This window comes from Podarcis tiliguerta (genome assembly GCF_965153285.1).
Source record: "Podarcis tiliguerta genome assembly, chromosome: 8".
Lineage (NCBI taxonomy): Eukaryota > Metazoa > Chordata > Lepidosauria > Squamata > Lacertidae > Podarcis > Podarcis tiliguerta.
Window position 1 is genome coordinate 62,440,108 of NC_139541.1, and position 19,926 is coordinate 62,460,033.

Genomic DNA, 19,926 nt, shown 5'->3' on the forward strand with positions numbered 1-19,926 from the left:
CAGATATTCTAGTTCAGAATGAGTCAAATAAGTGAACACTGTATAATAGCTGGAGAAGGCTGCACTGACCTAATGACAGTTGACAGCTATGTTGCTTATTAAGGCTGCATCCCAAGGGAGACTTCCTGAGGAGTATGACCCGCTGAACTCAACAAGTTTTATATTCAAGTAAACATGACTAAGATCAGGCGACAAGATTTGTCTTTGAGTTCTTTGTCAGGAGGGAAACTCGTGGCCTTTTATAACATGCAATAAGAAGCCTGGCGAATGGGTGCAATCTTGGGCATGTCCTGCTGCAAAGTAATCGATGCTTTACCGCTGCTCTTTTAAAAGACATGCTTTACTGTTAAATTGCAGTGCATTCTCTTTGCTGTTAGGAACTTACGGCTGTTGTTGGCAGACGGGGCAAGGTTAAATAGCCTAATAAATAAGAAGAGCCCAAAGATGTGCCTTTAAGACTGTTTCCAGAGTTTTCACTCCTGAAAGTCAGAACCTTAGAAGGCAGGTCCACTGAAGGCAACGGGGATTACTCCCGTGTAAACGTGCCGATTCTTAAGAATGCCTCTTTTTTGGGCGGGGGGGGGGGGAGATTAAGTACGCGGCCACCCCGGTCCACCGGGTCCTGTCACTCACCTGCACGATCCTGCGCGGCCGCACCGATAAGGTGGGGAAGTTGCCGCGGCCGTGGATAGGGACGGCCTCCTCGAGGATGTGGTCCAGCCGCTTCACCTGCTCCCAGCCGAGGACGCTGAAGCGCCCGTCCCTGCCGCTGCTGGGCGGCTGCTTCTCCGAGCTCGCAGCAGCGCCCGAGGGCCCGGCGCCCGTCACCGCAGCCGCCGACCCCGCCGCGCGCATGGTGAGAAGAAGAGAAGAAACGCTGAGGCTGGAGGAGAAAATTAAAACGGGCTGGACTCGCCGAGAAAACCAAACCGGATTGGTTTTTAATTTTTTTTTTAAAAAAAGCCGAAAGAAAATTCCAGGCCGGTCAGAAAAACAGCAGCAACAGCAACTACCACACTGCAGAGCTGAGAGAAGCAAGTCTATATCTGAAGGGACTGGAGGGGGCGGGGAAAAGGGAGGCGTAACCGCGCCGCGTGCAACTGCCAAGTCCCTATTTCGACCCGTCCCCTCCTTCCAGCCGCGCCTGCAACACGAGCACTGCGGATGCCTATAAGTGTGCAGCCGTCTTATATACCCCTGCGGCGACGCGTTGCGATTGGCTCGGCTCGACCAACCAATCCTCGACGTACTTCGGCAGCTCCGGACGTTCTAATTGGAAACAAGCCCCACCCCACTTTCGATAGCGTCCTGCCCCCTTAAGCAATCCGAATGAAAATATGCGGGGAGGGGGCGGTGATGAAGTATTGGAAGAGGGCAGCTGAGTCTCGGCTCGGACGTCGAAGGGAATCCTGTCTCTGATTGGTCAGCCTACGGAAGGCTGTGTTTAAAGAGACAGAAGTGCTGCTCAAAGAAACCTGACTTAAAAGGTAAAATAGAAATTAGAGCAGTCTGCGTAGCCGGGGCTCGTAGCCGGTCTGGAATTCACGGCCATCGTCTTAAAAGCACAGATAAGCCCGGCTGATGGTGGTTATTCAGAGAGGTCGTGGAGAGAAGAGGGGGACGGTACTTTGCACATACTTAGAAGTACTCTCGCCTTCATGTTTCTCACGATCCAGCCCTGACCCAAGTCTAACCTTGGAACGGGGAGATAGTGTGGAATAGAAGACAGGATATTGAAACTGACTGGCCTTTATGAAGATTGGATGTGAGAAGTGTGAGGGAAGATATATGGAATGGTGAGGTATGGGGAGTCTATAAAGATGTATTTAAAAGGCTTTTATTTTTCAGATGGAAGGGAGGAGGATTTGGGATGCAGTAGAAGAAGGGAAGTGATTGGGTGCTGCAGGAATTTTGTGCTGATGGAGCCTTCCAACCGGGTACAGGCATGCAAGGTGGGTTGGTTTAAGAAAACAACAAATAAAAAAAGCCTAAATTTAAGCCCTTTACTATGTCTGCAATTAAATAATTTGTTAAATGTGCTTAATAAAATAAGTGGTAGCTGCTAATCAATCATTTTTCCTACCTTTGGGGTCTGAACTGACTGAACAAAATCCAGCACAGAGTTCAAGCCCCTGATTTCAATGGGTTTAAGATTTCCTAAAACTGTATTGGATTACAGCAGTTGACCAGAACAGTGTAGGCAGATTTAGTGCGCAACTGATGGAATCTTGTTTGCATGTTTTTTGTTTTGTCTCTGTATCTTGAAATGTTGAAAGAGTAGGAATGTGACATTTTCAAAAAAACAAAACAAAACCCTCTGTAAATTTAGCTAAGGGGCCTTGGGCATCTTGGAGGCGACCAGACTCACTCATCCCTTCCCCCCTCCTCCTTGGCTGTGATCACATTGAAGTGATGGAAAAGCTTGAAGCTTGAAGGGCATTGCTTTGGGAAATCATTTTGGGAAATGGCTGAGATGGTGGGACAACTTGGTGGATTAAAATGCAGCATAAATAAAATTCGTGCAGTAGTCTTTCCTGTCTTCATATGGAAAGGAGCATGCACTTTCCATTTATATCCTGATATTCCTCCATGGAATATCCTGATTTATTGCATTTATATCCTGATATTCCTCCATGGAAGCCAAGGCAGCATAGGTCACATCCACACCATACATTTAAAGCACATAGTCCCCCCCCCCCGAATCATGGGAAATGTAGTTTACCCACCACAGAGCTACAATTCCCAGCACCATTGACCAAGTGCAGTTCCTATGATTCTTTGGGAGACGCTGTGGGCTCTAAATGTATGGTGTGGATGTGAACATACATGGTTCTCTCTCACACACACTCATGGCCCCATTTTATTTTCTGTGAGGAAGCTTAAGCTGAGAGGGAATGACTGATCCAAAGTCACCCAGGAATGTCGTGGCTGAGTGGGGAGTCGAACATTGGTCTCCCCAGTCCTGCTTCTGCACACAAACTACTACATTGCAGTGCCTTCTAACACATCAGACCAATTGTACTTCTGCCCATAACACACCAGGCACAAAAAACAGATTTGTGTTTCAAGTGTTTTGCTCCAGCCAACCTCCCTTTAAAGGAAGGAAGAGCAACCTTTGGTCTGCTGAAGCCACATTTGCATGTGGGTAATTTGTCAGGAGCCGGAACCAAAGATGGACAGAGTTACCCCTCTACCCTCTTCCTCTATGACTTGTTTCTCTCTTTCTGTCACTCCCTTTTCTTTCTTTGTCTCTGCCACCCACTTTTGTCCATTGCCTCTTCCCTCACTACCCACCAGGGCAATATGGCGCTCTGTGCGAGGCCAAAATTGGATACCCCTCCCTGCCCTTGCACCACCTTCCCAAAACTGGGAAAGTGAGGTGCTGGGCTTTGGGAAGGAAGTACAAGGACTCTGGCAGGCTCCTAGAGGCTTCCCACCTCCTTCCTAATGCTGGGAAAGTGCTAACTAGGCTTTGGGAAGGAAGTGGGCAATTAGGCTAAGGGCTGCATGCAGCCATAAGTTGCCTACCCCTGCTTTAAAAAGTGCCTAATCAGAAAGCACTTGCTCATTTACATTACCAGGTGCTTTGAAAAGAGCCATTGCTGGTTCTCTTGTAATGTACCTTCTCCGCCTTATCTTTCAAAATTGTGACTTAATTGACTTTGATGTAGTGTCATCGTACTCTATTGTGTTGTGACATGTAATGTGCCCAGAGCGCCGGTCAGCCACTGTCTACGTGTGTGTGTGTGTGTGTGTGTGTGTTTATGCCTTTCCTTTCCTTGAGGGGCTTCTGCTGATGCAGTGCTTTGACAGGCTATTTATATCTCTCTCTTTTTTATACTAATTCTTACAGGACCGGTTTCCAAATGGATACCTGCTCCTTGATTCTAACAAACTGTACGCAAGTTAACACCGCCGATTCCAACAGACCTGATTCACACATTGGTTTAATTTTGCCAGCACTGTATGCTTCCAATTCTTCATAGTAAGAGGAATGTTTGAAATAGGGTCCACTTGTCTTAAGACCCACAAACTCCAGGTAAACTTCAGAGATCTTGTTGGGCAGGGCTGGTCTGGTGTTATGAGTCCCTTGTGCCAGTAATTTGATTCAGCAAAACGTTTGTGGCAATGAAGCAACCATCTGGGAAGTGAGCTCCAGCATCGCCATCAGCATCGTGAAGCAACCTCAGACCACAGGTGCTCACCAAACACAGGAGACTGCCTTAGAGTTGGAAGAGACCACCAGGGTCATCTAGTCCAACGCCCTGCAATGCAGGAATATTTTGCCCAATGTGGAGCTTGAACCCACATTCCTGATATTAAGAGTCTCATGCTCTACTGACTGACCTATCCACTATCATGCCATTAGTTTTTCCAGCCCAATGCTGTTGACATTGACTGGCAGTGGCTCTCAAGGAGATGGACAAGGTACCATCTAACCATCTTAAGGACTCCACTCCACAGATTTGTGTAGGGTTTGCTCCTTAGCCTTTTCTTCTCCCAAAGATGTCCCACAAGGCAGCAGGTATGGATTTTTCCTCAGGGTTTACTCCCAAAGCCTTTCTCATGAATGAGTGTAGCTTCAAGGCAGCGGAAGTTTAGGATTAGAGTTTTCCTTCTTCTAGATGGGCTACCTTCCCAGGTTGATGAACGTCGAGCCCCATCTACCCCTCATTTCCCTGTTAAGCCATTGTTTTTGCCATCACTTTCCTAACCACAAAATGCTTGCTTTTTAAAAAATGGATTTAGGGGGGTGTGGACTTACATTTCCAATAAGCAATTGACTCCCTCCTGCAAAATACCAAGACAACCTTGGTTTCCGTTTAACTTTTTTCTGTTAGCTGTTCCTGAATCTCTTCGCTGGAAGAGAGGCAGGATATGAGAAGTCATTGAATGGAGAAAAGAAATGAGGTTGAAGAAGGAGAGAGAGGTGGCCGTGTAGTTAATTAACTAGCATTTAAGGGGTGTGAGTACTGTACACAGAGGCTTGCTAATTCTGAGGAAAAGCTTGCGTAGGCAAGTCTTTGTAGTAGGGTGATTTATTTGCAAGGGAACATGGTGAAACCTTGCTGGTTTGCTCCTTGGCTGTAAACATCCAACAGCCCAGGAAGTGTCTTTTTTTTAACCCATGGCTTCCATTATTGTCATAATGATACCTTGCGCTTGAGCGGAATGTTCTAAATACATTGTGGCATTCTGTTTACCACAACTGCTCTTTGCATCACTTAGAAAACCTTCGTGTTATTGTGTCTCTCGCCTGTCTGCTTACCTGTCTGTCTGAGTGCTATGCACTTCCATTTCCCGGAGCGGAAGAGGAAGGGGCAGTAGGACAGGTTTTTGCTGTACATCTTTTACAGCTCACTCAGCCTTCCCCAACCTGGTGCCCTCCAAATGGCTGGGATTTATGGGGGCTGGAGCCCAATAACTTCTGGGAAGGCACCAGGTTGGGGAAGCGATACAAATAGCCCGCTTTGGGGGAGAAGACTCCAATAGTCGATGGCATACCTGCTAATCCTGCATCACGTTTCCAAAGGGAAGCAAGTGGAGCAGCTCAAGGCAATTCACCTTTAGGCAGCTCTCATCTCTTTCAGCTTCTTTGGTCAAAAGCTGCTCAACACTGCTGAAGGGGGTCACCTTCCAAAGGCAGGGAGGAGAGATTCCCAGCCATTAGGAAGGACCCATTCCTGTAACCTTTACTCATTCAGCTCTACCATCCTTGGCTATGTATGTATGTATGTATGTATGTATTTCTTTTCTATCCCGTCCTTCCTCCTGAAGCAGCTCAGGGGCAATGGTAAAACATTTTTAAAAACAACCACCACCAGCAGCAGTTGTTTTTTTTAAAAAAAGAAAATTCTAAAAATAGTTGTTAAATACATCCTAGAAAGACTTGAAACATTCACAACCAGTAATAAAAGTAATAATAATAATAATAATCTTAAAAATAATTATACCCCACCCATCTGACTGGGTTGCCCCAGCCATTCCGAAGGTTGCCATCAATAGTGTCTTTCAACCACCAAATGCCTGGGCAAACAGGAATCTTCTAAAATTTCTTATGAAATTCAATAATGAGGGAGACAGACCTAACTCATTAGGGAGGGCGTTCTATAAATGAGGAATCGCCGCTGGAAAAGCCCTGTCATGGGTCACCATCATAGGAAACAGAAAGGATGCTTGTGGGGCCACACAATCCCAAAGCCTTGGCCCTGAGCAATAATCTCCTAGTACTACTTTCTGGTAGTGATCCTGCAGGTAGGAGCAGCAACACAGTAGTACAGTACTTCCAATTCCCAACTCCCACCTTTTCTGAGTCACTCCAGAAGAACGCTGACAATGGTGTCAAAAGCCACTGAGGGGTCGAGGAAAACATGTAGGGTTGCTTGTAGTAAGGTTAAAGCTTACTGAGAAATGATATATAATTTATTGAAAATGATGTTTAAAATAACATTTGTAAAAACGACAACCCCAGAAGCTTTATTTTTGGGAATTATAGGGACAGAACTACCTAAACTGTATAGAAACTTATTCATGTATGTATGCTACTACAGTGGCAAGAATGTTACTCGCCACAAAATGGAAAGAAGCAGAAGTCCCAGCAAAGGAAGAATGGGTACAAAAACTTTGGGAATATGCAGAAATGGCAGAACTTACCGGAAGAATAAGAAATCAAGATAACAATCTTTTTCTAAAAGAATGGAAATGGTTTATTGAATATTTACAGATAAATTGTAAACAGATAAGAACATTGGCAGGATTATTGTAATAACCTGAAGTTTTATAAATGTATATATTTAAAGTAGATGAATAAATGAGGAAATTAAGTTAATTTGGATATGCAGAAGATATTAAAAATAAATTTAAGGAACCACAGAAAGAGGGGGAGGGAAGTCAAATTTTGAAGTGTAAAAATGATTGTAAAATTAATGAAATGTATAAACCTGAAAAGTATAATTAAAAAAAACAGATAGTGGTCATCAATCAAGGCAACCAAGGCCTTTCCAGTACCCGAAGCAGGCCTGAAATCAGACAGGAATGGATCTAGATAACCTGTTTCCTCCAGGCTTATCTGCAGCTGGGTAGCCACCACTCCCTTGATCACTTTGCCCCAAAAGGAGATGTTAGAGATTGGAAGATATTTTTCTAAAACCTCTGGATCCAGGAAGGACCTCTTCAGGAGGTTTTGCACCTCTGTCTCTTTCAAGGTGGCTGCTATAGCTCCTTCCATAGTGAGGCATTGACCACCCCCTGGACCTACTCAGACAACCCCTTCCACTAGATTTTACCATGCCACTCTAACAGCTCTGCTGGACAATTCACTGAGGATGTAATAATAGTAATAGTAATAGTAGTAGTAGTAGTAATAATAATAATAGTAATAATAGTACCTCACCCATCTGACTGAGTTGCACCAGCCACTCTGGGTGGCTTCCAACAAATGTAAAAGCATCATAAGAAACACCAAACATTAAAAACTTCCCTAGGTAGAGGAAGTTGCTAAAAGTCTCCTGCTCCCTGAAACAACTCTTCATTTCCCCCCACTGCTCCCTTGAGCCTGGAACTGTTTGCTGTATTGCCTCAGTGCAACCATTTCCCTTATTTCCTTTTAATTGCTCATCAAAATTACCTTTCCCAGAAAGCCTTTGGATTATCCACCCAGCCTGTAGTGTAACCAAATTAAAGTATGTGTAAATGAAATTCTCTTTCCTCAGCTACCTGTGCCTCCATTTCCTTCCTCCCTTCTGCTTCCCTCTCTTTTGGAATAGGGACCAGTCCTACCTGTTCTTCAGAAAGCACCATGCAAACCAATTGGTCTGTATTAAATAAATGAAATCGCTCCCATTTAGGGAACTTCAATTGATCACCATGAGTATTAGCAAGCGATCATCTTAAGATAGGATGGTCCCCGCCTCCAGCAACCGTCATACCATCAAACCCATTTTTGACATTCTGATAGCCTTTGGTGTGACCAAGGAACAGAATCCACAATGCAGTGATGCACATAGAAGGAGGCTTGATTCTTCATGGCAATAATAGCTGGTTATATAAAGCATGCGTGGCCCTCCACTCCCATGATATCCTCAGTGCACCTCTCTACACTCTCCCATATAAGTAAGTTTGCCACTATTGTTGGGGTGGGAATAAAGTCCACAATAATACTATGCTTACGGTAATGAGATTTGAGTTCGACTAAATGCGTTTTGGAGCCCCACCCAACCCTGTGACTCTGGTTGTAAAAAGAGACTGCTAATGAGGTCAAGCCAGATAGACAAGTGTAGCCTGGCAGGTTCCCTTTTGTTGAGAGAATGGTGGGCTTTTGCAAAACTACAGAGAGGCCAAGTGCAGGTGATGTGTTGCTACAGAAACAAACTTATGGCAGGGGGCATGCCTTTCTTTCTTGGCTGGAGGTTATATCATCAAGGTGTCTATTTCTGAAAGAGAACAAAAGACCAGCAGTCTTGAAGCTGGAGCCAAAAGAGACACAGAGGCATGACTCACCCTCTGCAAGAGCTATAGCATTGGGGGCCCTCTAGAAGACTAATGGAGCAGGTTCTGTTGGAGTGTTGATGCTGTATAGCTTCCTTCTTATGCTCAATAAGTGTGGGTGTTGGTGTCTGTAAATAAATCTTCATATCACAGGAACCATCTTTAGTCTCCAGTGATCTTGCTTCTAAGGTACATGCTGGGAACCTCTGAAATCTCTCACCCCTCCGAGATTTGGGTGTGCATAACAATACTTATCTGGTCATGTTGTGCAGATGCCTGATGTTCGTCTTCCAAAGCAACTACTCTATTCCAAACTTAAAATGGAAAGCGTAATGCTAGTGGTCAACAAAAGAGGTTTAAAGACTGTTTCAAGGCAAACCTAAAAAAATGTAGTATAAACACTGACAACTGGGAAGCACTGGCCTGCGAGCGCTCCAGTTGGAGAACAGCCTTTACCAAAGGTGTCATGGGCTTTGAAGACACTTGAACTCAGGATGCAAGGGAGAAACGTACTAAGAGGAAGGCACGCTTGGCAAACCCTCACTATGATCAACTCCCGCCCAGAAAGCAATGTCCCCACTGTGGAAGGACGTGTGCGTCCAGAATTGGCCTCCACTGTCACTTACGGACTCACTGTTAAAACCGTGTTTGTGGAAGACAATCTTACTCTGCTACAAGTGATTGCCAAAGAAGAAGAAGAATACGACTTATCTGGGAATAAGTTCTCACTGGACTTCCTTCTGAGTAGACATATGTGGAACTGTGCTGTCACTAAGCTCTATTTCCATGTTCTGACTTAATGTGGGACAATCACAAAAGCTGCTATGTTAGGATGCAGGACTATACTGCTCTGCTGAAGGGGAAACCCCATCATCCGATACTGTTAAGTGCAACTCTGTTCTTTAAATTAAGCTTTGCACCTTGTTTTTTGAGTACTGTTGTAGCCAGAATGTTCTGTCTTCCTGTGTCCTAACTCACATATCACATCAAACTATGTGTCAACAGCTACACCATGGGTTAGCTGTATGAAGATGGATTCACAGCTTTCATAATCCGCTTTTCTCCTTTGGCTGCAGGGAGGCTAATCTAGATTAATTAACCAATGTTAGTATTACATCTGAACTGTAATTTTTTTTTTGACCTAAACATAGTTTGTTGAAACAAGTCACCTTGCACAACTGTGGTTAGAAGATGCTTTGTTTCAACAAACCATAGTTAAGATTAACCACATCTTATCTGGTTTGGATGACCAGGCAAGTTACAATTAATAGCCAAGTGGGGATTTGAACAACTCTGGTCTCCCAGGCTCTTGTCCAGAACGCTAACCACTGCACCACATTGGCTAGAAATAATTGCTATGATTTAAATATGAATACAATCAGGTGATTTGAGTCCATGCTCAGCCTGCTCCTTGGGTGCTGTTGATGGGTCCCTAATAATAATAATAATAATAATAATAATAATAATAATAATAATTTATTATTTCTACCCCACCCATCTGGCTGGGTTTCCCCAGCCACTCTGGGCGGCTTTCAACAGAACATTAAAAACAGAATAAAACTTCAAACATTAAAAACTTCCCTAAACAGGGCTGCCTTCAGATGTCTTCTGAAAGTCGGGTAGTTGTTTATATTCAGATTGTTATCTTCAGATAGTTGGAAAGTTGATCTCTCTTCATATGGTTCATAATCTTTAAAGCAGGCTTGGACTGGACAGTGCTTCAGAAAGAGGGATCTTAAGAGGGGAGGCAGTCTTCAAATATGAGGACTGTCCTCTACAAAGTAGGGCGCAGTGCCAGCCTCTTTGAGAATGTGCAAATCATGGCAGGACCCATAATCCCCAACCATTTCCCTTGGAATATGACAGTCCCCAAGTTGGCCACTGCATCAAGGAATTTGAAAGCGCAGCTGTGAGCACAAACTCAGCAGCATGGGGAGGGAGGAGGAGGGAAGAGAGGGAGAATGACACATGCATTATCAGCTTACAAGTATGTGGTTGTTTAAATCATAGATGCTGGAGCTCTGATGACATCAAAGGAGGCCTGGCTTGAACACGCCAGCTGTTGGTTGCATGTGACACCTGACAGCACAGAGTATTCTAGCTATGTGGCTTATCAGACAGCAGCCAATTAAGAGATACCCTGACCACACTCTATAATTTTCCTACAAAGGGAAGATTGGGAGCAGCAAAGGTGGAGAAGCGCAGAGGAAAAGGATGTAAATTAAGCCTAGGTAGGCCATTTCTGTGTTGCCAGCAAATTCCGGATCCAGGACTATCAAGCCATTACTCCACTTTTCCTTGATCAAGTCTCTAGGGCAGCCTTTCTCAACTTCCTCTGTCTTTCTCCCTCCACTGTCAGAGACGTTATGCCTCTGAATACCAGTTGCTGGGATTCACAAGTGGGAAAGAGTTGTTGCTGCTCACCGCACTGAGACCCTCCTTGCAGTCTTCTCATCTGGTGGACCACTGTGAGAACTGGATGCTGGACTAGATAGATGACCTTGGGGAATCACAGATTTATAGCAAGAGGGATGTAGACAAATCACAGCAGGTTCCAGAAAGGGCTACAGAGATGATCAGCTGTATGGATTAGTTACCCACAACCGCTCAGGAACGAGTTGCCCCCATTTCACCCTTTCAAGTTGGCCCGAAAGAAAGTGACAGCCCACTGTGCCGCAAGGTTGAGAGAGGATTGGAATCCAGCACTTCTTGGCTGAAGTTCAGGACTATCCACTGCCCTACTGTTCTTCAACCTCGGGTCTCTAAATGTTGTTGGACCACAACTCCCATCTTTCCTGACCCTTGACTAAGATGGCTGGGGATTATAGGAATTGCGGTCCAACAACGTATTGGGATCCTAGGTTGAAGCACACTGCACTACACCACATTGATGCTTCTTGCACAACAGAATGTCTTAATATATTGCACATCATGCTTATTGGAGAAGACATGACAACTCTCTTCAAATACCAGAAAGGCTGTCGCAGAGAAGAGGGCAAATGTTGTTGTTTTCTTTGCTGCCCCAGAGAGCAGAACTAGATCTAATGAGTTTAAGTCTCTGAAGGGTAGATCCTGATTGAATGTGATAGCCTCTTCATCTCTGGAGGTCTTCTAGCAAAGACTGGACAACCACTTGTTGGAGAGGCTCTTCTTTGAGTTTCCTGCATCAAGCAGAGGGTTGGCCTACAAGACCACCTCCTACCCTTATGACTCTATGGCACCATCTGCACTGTGCATTTAAAGCAGTACCATACTGTTTTAAATAGTAGTATCTTCCCCAGAGAATCCTGCAAACTGTAGTTTGTTAAGGGTGCTGGGAGCTGTTTGGAAACCCCATTCCTTACACGGAGCTACAATTCCCAGAGTTCCCTGGGAAGAGAGATTGACTGTTGAAGTGCTCTGGGAATTGCATCTCTGTGAGGGGGCAGATGGCTCCTAAGTCTCTCTGCTGAGTAGATGGAGACTGAAATCGGTTCTCCCCACACAAGGAGGGCTAACACATCACTTGGCAATTTCAAATGTAGCATTTTAAATGTTCCTGGATTGTCCACTGCAAACTCATTTTGAAGATGTGGATTGGGGTTAAGAAGTGATGCAATTTTTGGAGAAACCTCACATTCCTACTTTTCTAAACAATGATCCTCTGGTGGATAATTTGTAACGGGGCTCTTGGATTGTCCAATATATCAATTATTTGCCTAGTTTGAAAACCATAAAGTAAAGGTAAAGGAACCCCTGACCATAAAAGGCACAGAGAAGAATTCAATACAAGAATTGTCCAAATGCTCCAAATGATTGTTTATTTATTGCAGATTATTTTACTCAATCGGTGCAATGATATCCTACCTTCCCTCCAGACAGCTCACCTGGTGAGCTTCTTGCCGATGAAGACGAATTCACAAAGGCAAATTTATGGAGGATAAAGCTCTCTGTGGTTATGCTCTGCCTCCATAGTCCAGTTGCTGGAAACCACAGGAAGGGAAAGTGCTCTTGTGCTCACCTCATGCTGGCGGGTTTCCCACAGGCATTTGATTGGCCACTGTGAGGACAGGCTGCTGGACTGTATGGGTCACTAGCCTGATTCAGCAGACTCTTCTGATGTTCTTATGGTTGAGTGGAGGATGTGATCCCATGTCTCCTCAAGTCCCTGAGTTCCTCCAGAGAGCCTATTTATTCAGCACTCATGCTGATACTGCTTGGATAGTCTTTACTGAGCATTGCTTCCAATTTATTTACAAGGAGGTTATATGACAATGAGCTTTCATTCCACATTCATCCAGATTTGTTTGTAGGATGTTTGCATTTCTTCCCATTAATCATGCATTCATCCCACACTTTTCAATGCATTTGCTTATCATTTTCCAAAACATCAGAGGGTTTGTTTAAGTGGATTTGTTGCAATGGGGTGACAGTGTGTTTTAATCCACTTTAATTGTGTAATCAAGATGTGGAAAATATGGAAACAATGAGGAGAGGCAGGACTGAGATTTGGATATGCTTCAAGGTCCAGACTATGGGAAGCCCCCCAAAATTAATAATTATAATTTGGATGATAATTTGGTCTTTTTTATTTTAGTTTTTTATTTTAATTAGATTATGGTTTGAAATGTTAATTGGATGCTTTTTATTGGAAAATTAATAAAAATGATTTAACAATAATTGCGTAGACTTAGGACTTGTCCACACTTGTCTCATGCGTAGAAAGCAGGGTTCTGAGCAGTTTACCCTTTGCTCTGATATTTTCCCAGAAAAAGCCTCCTGTTTAGTGCTAAATCAGAGAAAACGTCAATCCAGAAAAAACCCAGATTGCCATTTGCTCTGACTGAATGCTAAAGAGTAGCTTTCCCTGGAGGAAAGCAGCGGGACAAGAGGAAGTATGGATAAGACCTTAATTCCTCCCAGACAACATTGACAGTCTGAAGACACCCCTAGTCTGACATGCCAACCATTACATCACACTGGCTCTCGGCTCCAATTCATGGCAATAGGATTTCATTTCTCTTCTATCCCTTCTTGCCAACTTTATCAACATCCACATTTGAAACACTGTGATATCACTCTAACAGCCATGGTTTGCCTTAAACAATCCTGGGAGCTGTAATTTGTCAAGGGTGCTGAGAGTTGTTAGGAGACCCCTATCCCACTCACAGATCTACAATAACCAAATTTGCTGAGAAAAGGGATTGATTGTTCTACCAGACTGAGAACTGTTGCTCTGCGTGGGGAAGAAGAGGTCTCCTAACAGCTCTCAGTACCCTAAACAAACTACAGCTCCCAGGATCATTTGGGGGGAGAGCCACCATGTTTATTTAAAGAGATATCATAATGCTTTAAATGCACAGTGCAGATGCAGCCCTTGTCTGGATTTAGTGTTTTATAGGACACGACTCAGCAAAGAGCCCTCCTGCATAAGCGCCATGAACAGGAGGAGGAGCACAAGATATTCAGGTTCCCTTTATTTCAGCGTGGCACTTGCATCATAGATCTTGCTGCTGGATGGGGCCCTTAATTAGCTGCATTAAGGAATGCAAGCCATTTATATAATCACCATGCATTAACGACCGACTACAACAATACCCGGCTACTCATTGCCTACTGCAATAAAGCCGGTGCGTGTGGCAACACAAAGGGAGGCACGTTCAAGGCCTTGCTGAACACACAGCCCAAAAGCCCACATTCTGCATACGCTGCAATTTCGGCCACATTAGGGAACTTGCTTGCATGGCACAACTCTCCTTCTGAGGTGCTACCTAAGTAAGCAAGTGCTAAGCCACGTATGTAGGGAGCAGTGAAGGCTAGTCCATTACGGCAAATGGGGCACTGCCCCACCAACCTCGGTCTGCCCACTGCTAGCTCCAGCCTGCCTTCTTACTGACAACCAGCCTGTCAACCTCTCCCTTCTCCTTCACCATCTCTCAGTATTGCCCTTGTAGAACTTAGCAGGAAGCTTACCCTCCAACATGGCGTGGCCCAAATCCAAAGCACCATCTTCCAGGTCTGAAATCACATGACCTGTGCAAGATTGCTGACCTGGAAAAAGTGCTATTTTGGGGCACGTCACCCAAAAAGCACATGTCTGGGGGCACCGCACGAGATCACAGACCCGAAAAAGTGCTTTTTTCAGGGCAGGATCTGAGCCCGAAATTGCGTGGGAGCAAGGCACCCAAAACAGCCGCCATACTCTCACAGGGAGAAGCAGGATACCCCAGTTTTTCCAGGGCAGTTGATGGGGATGCAGGAAGGCAAATGGGCTGTGGCTCCACCTCCTGTTGACTTCCCTACCTTTTGTCCCTCCACTCTCAATGGTCACCAGCCGCCACTGGTTGGGGGTGGCGTGTGCCGAAGCTAACTCATTTGAAAGATAAAACTCTCCAAATTGATCGCCTGCAACTGACTATACCGAGTGTGTGCTCAAACAGAAAAATGTTGCACGCCCCTTTGTTTTTGGTCACACATAACTGAAATCAGGAATTGCCTTTGAGGTAGATCCATAGGAAGCCAGGCCATGGCTGGTGTTGCTAGGGATTAAACCGGGGATCTTCCAGATGCAGTACCTAAAGCTGCAATCCTAAATCCACCTACCTGGGAGTAAGGCCCATTGAATTCAGTAGGGCTTACTTCTGAGCATGGGCATAGCCAAGATTTTTGTTAGGAGGGGACAGGCTTTGTTGGGGAGCCAGAAACTCAGGTTTGCATTGATCTGTATTGATTTTGAGTGATTTAGGTGGGCAGCTGCCCTCCCTGGCGACGCCCGTGCTTCTGTATAGACATGGTTGGGCTTGTGCTGTAAGCTCTGCTACTAAGCTTTGGGTCCCTTCTGGTCAAATCTGCCAGGATGATCAGATGCATTTTATTTCCTTCTACTCCTTTCATTCTAATATGCACCTGTCACTCACAGTATGGTCAAGCATTGTCCTGAGGCAAGCAAAACCTGCTGGGGACTGATCCTAGACGCTCTGTGATTTTATGACAGGATGACATCTTTTGTAACTTGCTGATACTCATTTTCATTTTACTTTGTGTGTTTTTTAACCCACTGAATTTATTCTATTCTATTCTATTCTATTCTATTCTATTCTATTCTATTCTATACATTTGGATACTCTGCTTTATGTGTTTTCTATTTTGTTTCCTTATGTTTCCTTATGTCATTGGCCATAAAAATAAAGGTTTCTTTTGGGTATAGGAAATAGAATCCATTTCAGCAAATGGACATTTTGCATTGCAAATAAAAACAGATACATAGAAGTCACACAGGAAATCTTGGAGATGTGAAGGAATCCATAAATTCTAAATTGTACTGCTGCATTTGAAATGAAAAAAATAAAGGCCCATTCTCAGAAGTTAAGTGTGGCACTTACAGACAACTCCCCATTTGCATGCATTCAATATGTGTGCGACCGCACATACATGCATCACGGAAAACCCAGAAGTGACCTGAAAATGTCATAAAAATATCACAAAAAGGGGCAGAATAGGGTGGGACAGGGGCAAGGTGGGGCTAGAACGGGGCGTTTGCAAGCTTTTTCAATGCTGTTTCAAATATACACAATTTCACTGACACACATGATGTCTCGGAACATAACCCCCGGGTAAATTGGGGGGGGGGTGTAGTGTTGCCTGTACACTGATGACATGATTTCTTACAACAACCCTGTGAGGTTGGTTGAATTGAGAGATAGTGAGTGGTACATGCCAGATGACAAGCAAGAGAGGGCAAGCAATGTCAAGACCGTGGTAGGAATGGGTGGGAGCAGCAGCTGCTATTTGAGTTGTGGGAGAAATTTGATTCAGTTTGCATTTAAGGACAAAACAACCTAAACAATGCTTTCCAATACAATATGAACCAAAATACAGTCATGGTTCAGATTTTGCACTTCTTTGAATTTTGCAATGCAGTTCTTTAGCCAAGTAATATTTACAAAAATGCATATGCTGGTGAAAATGGCATGACATCAGGGGAATTTGTTTCACAGAAATGTGCACAATAGGCCAGATTGCATACAAAGATATGTATATTAGGACAGGGTTTCAGTAACATGCTGCTGAATTTTCGAGCAACTGCTTGAAGGAGACTTGGAGAATTGAATTTAAAATGGAAGAAACAAGAGTTCAAAACTCAGTGATTCCAACATTTCTAGTTTCTACCCCTAAGCAACTATGTATGGTGTTTGAGGTAAGCAATGACACAACCATAGCCTGAACGTTAACCTCATCTATCTTAGTTCCGAGCCCATCAGCATGGACGGAGGAAGGGGGGAGTGGTGGGGGCGGGCCTCCCTGGGTGTCACCACTGAGGGGGGTGACTATATGCTGAGCGCTACTCACCGCGGGGCCTGCAGCACACCTGAGCCATGCATCTCTCCTGGGAGTGACGCAGTGGCTTGGGCACTTGCAGGCTCAGCGCTGCCCCCAAACGGTCCGCCCTCCGCCTTCCCCTCAGCTGTAGGGCAACTGAGTGGGAGGAGGCAGGCAGACTCCTTGAAGGCCCCACAGAGCGTCCTGCCCCAGCTCGCCCTGCCCCCGCCCCTGGGTTCAGGGCACACACACCGCCCCAGGTGCCCGAGTGGCTTGCTCCGCTGTTGCCCATCAGTGGGAATCTAGGTATGCAAGTTCCCAAACAGATACTATGAGCCAGAGCCACTTCAGTGGACACGGGTCTAGCCATTGGCCATTACTCTCCATCTCTCTAGGAAAGAACAGGTCGGCATTGGAAGTTTACTTTGGATATTTTTTCCCCCTGCCAGTTTCTTGGAAAATGATGTAGACATCTGGTAGCAAGAAGGGGGGGGGGGGGACAGATCAGAGAGGAAAGCAGGGAGGTGCAAATTCCCAGAGGGGAAGGCAGTGCCTGTCTGCTTCTTACATAAGATATATAGGTCGCAATCTGCTTTGGAGAAGGGCAAGGCACTCTGTATGCCAAAGTCAACAGGCTTGTCTTATGGAAAACCATTCTGTGGTTAATATTTATCAAAGGTCATTATTTAAGACCCAGTGATAAGAAGATCAAGAGACAAGGAAATAGATCAGTTTTCAGTTCCCCTCTCAAGTTAATTGCAATCTTGAGGAGGCAATAGCTACGTGGCTCAAACAAATTAGGCTACACACGCGTTGTACCTTTAAAGCACACTTGCTCCTCAAAGATTTCTGGGCACTGTAGTTTGTTAAGGTTGGCTAGGAATTGTAATTCTGCGAGGGGCAAACTACTGTGCCCAGAATTCTTTGACGGAAGAAATGCACTTTGAATGTGCTTTAAATGCATACTATGTACACAGCCTATGGTGAAGGCCTGAGATTTGTTGTATCCACTGTGAAAAACGAGTATATGGACAGCCATCCACAAGTTTTTAAGCCGAAATGGGTTCCTATGACACTTTGAAGACTAACAATTTTATTATGGCTTTCACTTTCAAAGACTAAGGGTCCCCTTCAACAGGCACATCTATTCAAGGTTGCCATCCTATACTCAACTTATCTGGGCGTAAGCCCCCTTGAACTCAGTGGGACCTACTTCTGAGTAGACAAGTCTAGGCTTACACTGGTCCCACTGAAAGAAGCAGGATTTACTTCTGAGTGATCACGTATAGGAATTGCACTGTGATTGAGTTAACACCCTGATTCTAAGGCTGAAATCATCCTCTAATGTACACTTACATGGAAGTAAATCCAGTTGAGCCTGGTACTTACTTCTGAGTAAACATGCATCGGCAGGAATGAGTATACACTCTGAATTCCCTCTCAGGATAAGTCAAGCCAAGAGCTACACTAGTAAAATGTTTCAAAACCTGTCACAGGGATCATCTTCACCATACATTAAAAGCATCGTCATACCTTGTTAAGAGTGCTGAGAGTTGTTAGGGAACCGCTGTTCCCTGCACAGAACTACAGTTCCCGGGGTTCCCAGGGAAGAGGGGTTGATTGTCAAACCATTCTGGACACTGTAGCTCTGTGAGGGGAATAGGGGTCTCTTAACAATTCCCAGCACCCTTAACAAACTATAGTTCCCAGGACTCTTTGGGGGAAAGCCATGGCTGTTTAAAGTGACATAATAGTGCTTTAAATGTATAATGTGAATGGGGCCATGGTGGTGTTTTTTTTTTTTTTACTGATGCCCTGCTGTAAATGTTAGAACTGAGAAGCCCAATGGGGGGGGGGAGGCTAAACTGATTTTAACGAGAGAAATGCTGAATACTCTCTAATGTCGACGTTCAGCTCAAAATTAGCATATTTAATGTAGCCAAACAAATTATCTGTCCCAAATACTCACCACACCAAACATTCCCATTGTTTCAACGCTGCATCTTCTTGACATCATTTCCCTCACCCTCCCTGCCTTGGCATCATTTGGCCACTGCACCACTTAACAAGATTGACTGTGGGCACCCATATGATTTTCTTTACAGGCATCTGCGACATCCTTGTCAAAATTGCACAAGCCACTTAAATTGCAGCTTGGGCAGATGAGGACACTGACAGTGAAGGCAAAGGAGAAGGACGGAAAAGGCACAGAGCAGAATGGCAACAAACAAGCAAACAAACAAAAAACAAATAATTGATGATGTCCTGGTACCAAAAGCATAACCATTTAGCTGAAACTACATGCAAACTCAAACTCGACCATCCTTTGATATGCACACTTCTCCTAATATTGCAATACAGTTTTGTAAATGTGTGCAAAAATGCGTAAACTGGGGTAACGTGTGCATATATCTGTGAAAATAACATACACTAGAATATTGTCTTAGAGGAAATCCCTTTGCAAAAAAATATGAATATGAAGCAAAACTGCGTACAAAATGTGCATATGAGAATAAATTTGCACTAAGATGCTGGTGAATTTTCACAAGGATATTTTAATTTAAAAAAACAAACTAAAACATAAACTGATGTGGAAAAATGAGTCACCAAATTTGAGGTTGGAAAAATGAGAAACAGAAATCAACATGTTTGCCTCTATCCCTAGATATTTGTGTCATTTTGAAGGAACAGCTCTCAGGCCAGCCCACGGTATTTATTATCTAAGCTGTTTTTAAATAACGGCGTTGTCAGGGGTTCAGGAGCAGAGGCACAGGAGAGGGAGGAAATGGAGAGCGAAGGGGAGGAGTCCGAAGGAAATGTCAGCGATGACAGCGATCCGAGGTCTCTGAGTCTGTCCAGTGAATCAGAGGATTCACAAAAAGGGGCTCCCATGGTCAGGGCAAGGGGAGTACCCAGGGGGGCACTTCAGGGAGAAGGGGCCAGAGGGGACTCAGAGAGCAGCAGCTGGAAATCTGGACCAGCGTCCACACCAGAGGGAAGTAGGGGGGAGGAGTCCCAGGCATCGGGATCAGGCGGCGCGCTACCAGTGGGACAACATGAGGCAGGATTGACCACGCCTCCGTCAGGGAGCGAGGAAACGGTTAAGAGGAAGGTTAAACGCGCGCGCGCGCCAAGTTCAAA

At 44.7% G+C, this 19,926-nt stretch overlaps 1 protein-coding gene and 1 long non-coding RNA gene across 4 annotated transcripts in view; one reads left to right on the top strand and one right to left on the bottom strand.

The window, feature by feature from the left end:
* The window catches only part of TENT5B (terminal nucleotidyltransferase 5B), a 16,298-nt gene extending 14,839 nt beyond the window's left edge, over positions 1–1,459 (bottom strand). The window contains exon 1 of the mRNA XM_083455666.1: positions 634–1,459. Within this exon, the coding sequence (XP_083311792.1) occupies positions 634–855 (222 nt within the window). The 5' untranslated portion in view covers positions 856–1,459. The remainder of the gene's footprint in view (positions 1–633) is intronic.
* On the top strand, positions 1,373–19,484 carry LOC310684856. 3 transcript variants are annotated; one of them, XR_014514887.1, is made up of 3 exons: positions 1,373–1,507; positions 1,886–1,952; positions 18,891–19,484. It is a non-coding gene; the product is annotated as an uncharacterized lncRNA (long non-coding RNA). The 3 variants fall into 3 exon arrangements; XR_014514888.1 differs by lacking the exon at positions 18,891–19,484 and adding an exon at positions 10,498–16,169; XR_014514889.1 differs by lacking the exon at positions 18,891–19,484 and adding an exon at positions 7,848–9,419.
* The last annotated feature ends 442 nt before the right edge of the window (positions 19,485–19,926 follow it).